The 6,000-nt window shown below is 45.6% G+C and overlaps 1 protein-coding gene across 1 annotated transcript in view; it reads right to left on the bottom strand.

Moving 5' to 3' along the window:
- Nucleotides 1–795: 795 nt before the first annotated feature.
- C1QTNF7 (C1q and TNF related 7) overlaps nucleotides 796–6,000 on the bottom strand; it is a 125,628-nt gene continuing 120,423 nt past the window's right edge. The window contains exon 3 of the mRNA XM_063457794.1: nucleotides 796–1,577. Coding sequence (XP_063313864.1) covers nucleotides 946–1,577 — 632 coding nt within the window. The 3' untranslated portion in view covers nucleotides 796–945. The remainder of the gene's footprint in view (nucleotides 1,578–6,000) is intronic.

Below are 6,000 nucleotides of genomic sequence, written 5' to 3'. Positions count from 1 at the left end.
ATATATATTAATAACAAAATACAGTTAGAATGAAATTACATATGCATATATAATTTATATTAAATTTTGTTTCAATATTTTATTTATTTAATTTATTAATTTATTTATTTATTATTTTAATTATACGTATTTATATATAATATATATATGTACATCTATTATATATATATATATATAATATATATACATATTATATATATATAAAAATATATTTAATTTATTTTTACACTTGTCTTTTATTTATTTTTTTATACTTCCCACCAGCAGGGGGACTGTCTGATATTTCAAACAGTCCCCCTGCTGGCAGATCCACAACCAGCTATAGAGGGCCATGTGATCGCTCTTTGAGAGCGATCACATGGCCCCCGGGGGCCTGATTTGCCGTGGGAGGGCTGCCTGGGCTGTGAGGCAGTCCTCCCGAAGCGGATCGCGGCGGAGGTAAGTACATCTTACCTCCGGGGGCTGGAAGCTGCCAGCTCTGTTATCTACCCCGAGCGTGACTCGGGGTTACCGCTTCTGGCAGCGAAAATTAACCCCGAGTCACGCTCGGGAATACCGCTAGCCTGGTTAAGCTAAAGTTGTTCAGGTGACTATAGTGTCCCTTTAATCTAGACCTTAAGACCATAATAATGATAATATTTTCAACCATGAACTCAGTTATGAATAATTTCTATATGAAACCAGAGAAAAAGCTATTTCTTTTTCAGGGAAATGTGAAATGCCCATAGAATTTCTTTACTAGTTCAAGGAGTTATAATATATTTTTTACACCATGTATGTGCACTATGCAATATGCAGGATAAATAAGTATCTTGGTATTCCTGAGAACATCAACAAGCTATTCTTCATGGGTTCCAGATGCCAACTTAAAACAAGAATCAAATTTCAAACAAGTCTCATCACAGTCCTTTTGAAGATAACCATCACAAGAAACCATCATAACCATCACAAGAAATCATCATCTGACAATGCATTCAGATAATCTGTGTCCGCATATAAAAGAAATCCAGAAAACAAGCTATCTGCCCAGCTGGGATCGGAAAACAGGCCATTTTGGTCTGTGTAGAATATCTCTAACCAAACTTCATCTTCTGGTTTAAGATAAAGAAGCGTTGATCCTGATGCAACATCATGGTTCCCAGTATTGGCATCAAATGTTTTTATTTTGTATTGCCCGTTGTGTACCAGGCTGATGGCCAGATGCTTGTTGGCCACTGTTATGTCATAAGAGAAATAATAAATTCCTGGAATTGCACATATGAACTTTCCAGTGGAAGGGTTGTAATGGTCTCCTTCACTGAAGAGGACTTTATTAAAGAGAATCGGCAACATTTCTTGTGGGTAACTGGTGGTGATTCCAACAGAGAAAGCAGATTTAAGCACTATGTTTCCACATTTACATTCTCCAGGCTCTCCGTGTTCGCCTCTTTGTCCTTTATCTCCTTTGAATCCAAATGGCCCATCAGGACCAAATTCTCCTTTGTTACCTGGTAGTCCCTGTGGTCCTTTCTTACCAGGTTCTCCTTGATCTCCTTTCTCACCAACTGGTCCTAGAGGTCCCGTTTTACCTCGTAAACCTTAAATGACATTTTACAATTAGTAAACAATGGCATTTTCAAAGCATCATGTGCACAAATTATGTTAATAATGACATTATTCTTAATTAATCCAAATTATTTATAGAATAACAAAGTCTTCATACATAACCTCATATTTGCCTAGTGGACAGTCCAAAATCAAATTAATACCGGCCCTCTGTGTACTGCTATGTAAGTATGTTTTGCTGTTTAACCAAAACAAACTTTCATATGCAGTGTAGTAAATAACAACAGTTAAATAAAAAGTATGAATAGCAGCAAGGAGGTAACAGAAAAATGTAAGAAAAAACTAAATGCGGAAGAAGAATTAGAGATTAGACTTGAGCACAGACGGATTTTCGTATCGTCGAAACACATTCAGACAAAAAAAAACTTTTTGTTTCATTGAACCGAATTTCGGCTGTTTATTTATTCATTCATTGTAAGATGAGATTCGCTCCCTTTTTTCCTTTCAGAATTTCATACGGACAAATAAAATTACGATCATTGCAGCGGGCCATGGCTGCATCTTGTTGTCCTTGCGGGATTGCCATATTGTAGGGTTCCAGATTAGAGAGCTGTTTAGTAGATAGTCTACTAAGAAGCTGAAAGACCAAAATTACAAAAAGACCTTCCTTTTCCAAGATGTTGTTTCACACAATACTCAGTGGCGTACTAAGGGGGGGGCGGAGGGGGCCACAAGGGTGGGGGTGCCATGACCCTTGTCTGGGGGCTGTGTGAGCTGTGGCCGCACAGTGCCCCATGGCAGTTAGGAAGCCGTGTGGCCAGAACAGCTCACACACGCTAAGAGCAGCTGAACTGGCCGTACGGCGGTAGAGTGGGGGCGGAGCTAAGCAAAATTGGGGGCGGAGCCAAACCGACAGTGGGGGCGGGGCTTAATATGGCCCTTACCCGCTGCTGTTACTGCTGCACATGGAGGTGCAGCAAGAAGGAAATCCACTCCTCCTCCAGCTCCTGTCTGTGAGTAATAGTGTGTGTGTGTGTGTGTGTGAGACTGCGTCTGTCAAACTGTCTGTCTGTAACTGTGTGTGTGTGTAACTGTCTTCCTGTAACTGTGTGTGTGTGTGACTGCATGCCTGTAACTGTGCGTGTGTGTCTGCATGCCTGTAACTGTGTGTGTGTGTGTGTGTGACTGCATGCCTGTAACCAGGGCCGGCGCGTCCATAAGGCGGCACAGGCGGCCGCCTTAGGGCGCACCGGCTCTGGGGGCGCAAAATTCAAGTGACCGGCAGGAGGGAAGTGCTCCCTCCTGCCAGGTCACCTCCTGGATCCCCGGCGCGGCGTGCGGCTGAATTTGATTAGGAGGCGGCGAGGGAGCTCTGATCTCTCTGACCGGCTCCCTCGCGCGCCTTTTGCTGATGCCGCGGGAGCCGGAATATTACGTCATATTCCGGCTCCCGCGGCATCAGAAAACAGCCTGCGAGGGAGCCGGTCAGAGAGATCAGAGCGCTCCCTCGCCGCCTCCTAATCCACTTCAGCCGCACGCCTCCCAGCAGCCTCACTGGACCACCAATGAGAGACCCACGCCAGCACTCCAGGTAGGGAGGCTGGGTGGGACATTTACATTTAATTTAGATTATTAATTACTGTGTGTGAGTGTGTATGTCAGTGTGTATGTGTGTCTGTGAGTTTGTATGTGTCTGTCAGTGTGTGTGCATGTGAGTATGTGTGTCTGTCAGTGTGTGAGTGTGTCTGTCAGTTTGTGTGTGTGTGTCTATGAGTTTGTGTGTGAGTGTGTCTGTCAGTGTGTGTGAGTGTGTCTGTCAGTGTGTGTGCGCATGTGAGTATGTGTGTCTGTCAGTGTGTGTGTGTGCGCATGTGAGTATGTGTGTCTGTGAGTTTGTGTGTGTGCGCATGTGTGCATGTGTGTCTGTGAGTTTGTGTGTGTGTGCATGTGTGTCTGTGAGTTTGTGTGTGTGTGCATGTGTGTCTGTGAGTTTGTGCGTGTGTCTGTGAGTTTGTGCGTGTGTCTGTGAGTTTGTGCGTGTGTCTGTCAGTGTGCGTGTGTCTGTCAGTGTGCGTGTGTCTGTCAGTGTGCGTGTGAGTGTCTGTCAATGAATGAGTGTGCCAGATAAGGGAGTCTGGCTGTCAGAGACGTCTGTGGGTTTGTCATTGAGTGTGTGTGACTGTCAGTGTTTATACACCCCTGACTGTAGCGTGGCCAAGCGGAGTGTACCGTGGTACAGGAACTTCTGTTTCCTGTATCTGGCAGGACTGACAGGAAAAGCTCACTGTATCGGGATTCGCTCCGCTCAGCCACGCTACAAGAAAGGTAGGAGGCACACCAGGAAGGGGAGGGGACCACTATGGGGGTGGGTGAGGAGGGAGAAATACCCTGAGGTACAGGAAAAGGAGGGAGGGGGGAAAGGAACACTAAGCGACAGGGAACAGAGGGGGGGGGAGAGGAACACTAAGGGACAGGGAAAGGAGGAGAGAGGGGAGAGGAACAGTAAAGGTCAGAGAAGGGAGGGGACCATTAAGGGACGGGGAGAGGGGCTGGATGTGAAAGAAACACACAGCGGGGCTTGAGAAGGAAAGAGACACACACAAAGGAGCTGGGAAGAGTAAAAGACACAAAAGGGCTGGGAGAAAAGGAGTCACACAAAGGGTCTGGGAGGAGTAAGACACACAAAATGTGGGAGGATGTAAGAGTCATACAAAGAGGAGACATAGGAGACACACAAAGGCAAAAATAGGAGATAAAATACACTAAATGGAGTCAGATATTTAAAGACGGGATAAGAAGCACAAAAGGGAGGTTAAGAGGCACACAGGTGCAGATGTTTTTGGGGGGCGGAAAAATGCATCTTCGCCTATGTACCCCAAATTCTTTGCACCGGCCCTGCCTGTAACTGTGTGTGTGTGTCTGTCTGCCTGTAACGGTGTGTGTGTGTGTGTGTGTGTGTCTGCCTGTGACTGTGTGATGTTGCCTGTAACTGTGTGTGTGACTGTAACTGTGTATGTGTGTGTGACTCTCTGCCTGTGACTGTGTGTGTGTTTGACTGTATATGTGACTGTCTGCCTGTAACTGTATGTGTGACTGCCTGGCTATGACTCTGTGTGACTACCTGTAACTGACTGTGTGTTTAACTGTCTGCCTATAACTGTGTGTGTGACTGTCTGCATGTGACTATGTATGTGTGACTGTCTGCCTGTGACTGTTTGATGTTGCCTGTAACCGTGTGTGACTATCTGTCTGTGACTGTTTGCATGTGACTGTCTGCTGCTGCCTTTTACTGTGTGTGTGTGACTGTCTGCCTGTGACCGTGTGTGTGTGTGAATGTATATGTGATTGTCTGCCTGTAACTGTGTGCATGATTGTCTCTGACTGTATGTGTGACTGTCTGCCTGTAACTGTGTGTGTCACTGTATGCCTGTAACTGTGTGTGTGTGTGACTGTCTGCCTGTAAATATGTGTCTTTATAAGGGGATTTGTGGAAGGGGGTTGTAGGAGTCTTGTAGACGGGGCGGCAGTACAGGATTTGTAGATGGGGCGGGACAGGGGTTTGTAGGAGAGGGCGGAGCACACAAGGGTTTTCTAGAAGGGGGCTGACAGCGGTTTTGCAAAGTTTCCAAATTTGTTCAATACATTAAAAAACAAAAAAAAAACGGAAAACATTTTAAAAATGTTACAGGTTTTTTTTCGGGGGGTGGAGAGAGAGGGGGTGAGGGGGTGCCAAGCCCAGGATCCGCCCCGGGTGCCAAATGCTCTAGGTACGCCCCTGCTAATACTAATTGAAAAGTACATAGTATTAGTAAATAAAGAGTTTGAATCCTTCCTCCTGCCCCTACCTGCCATGCCGTGAGTATGTGCATGTCTACTAAACAGTGAGCAGCCAGTGGTTGTCCACTGTCATAAGAAAAGACTAGCACCTGGGCAGCTAATGCTAATGCTGCACAGGCTCTAATCCAATAAAGGGGGACCTGGAAGAGGTCCCTCATGGTGGGACACCTGCTAAAAAAATTAACTAGTTAGAATTAACTGCCCCCATCTGTGCCCCTCGAGTGGGAGCCATTAAAATAAACAGGGGCCTCCAGTCCCCTATTAAATTACATTAATGGGGAAAATAGTGTCCTCCCAGTTGCAACCCATTGGCAGCAGGTGTAGCCCTTAAATTATAAGGGGGTGGACATATTGTCTTAATTACTTAGAATATCCATATGCCAGCAATGGGTGGGTGCTGGGGTGAACAATAGATTCACCCCCACTTATATTACTTAGGGACCACCCACTGCCAATGGGTGGGGCCTGAGGTTCACTATGTTCCAATGTTATTATTTTTAGAGCCCCTATCTGTTAAAATGTCCACTGTTTATGTCTACTTAATAGCACCCACCGTGGCCACAAGTGTGGGCTGGAGGGGAGACTCTAGGTCCCCCTGTTTATTTTAATAGCCCCCAC

This window comes from Pelobates fuscus, chromosome 6 (assembly GCF_036172605.1).
Source record: "Pelobates fuscus isolate aPelFus1 chromosome 6, aPelFus1.pri, whole genome shotgun sequence".
NCBI lineage: Eukaryota > Metazoa > Chordata > Amphibia > Anura > Pelobatidae > Pelobates > Pelobates fuscus.
Note: the sequence above shows the minus strand (reverse complement) of the source record. Positions and strands in the feature narration are given on the sequence as shown.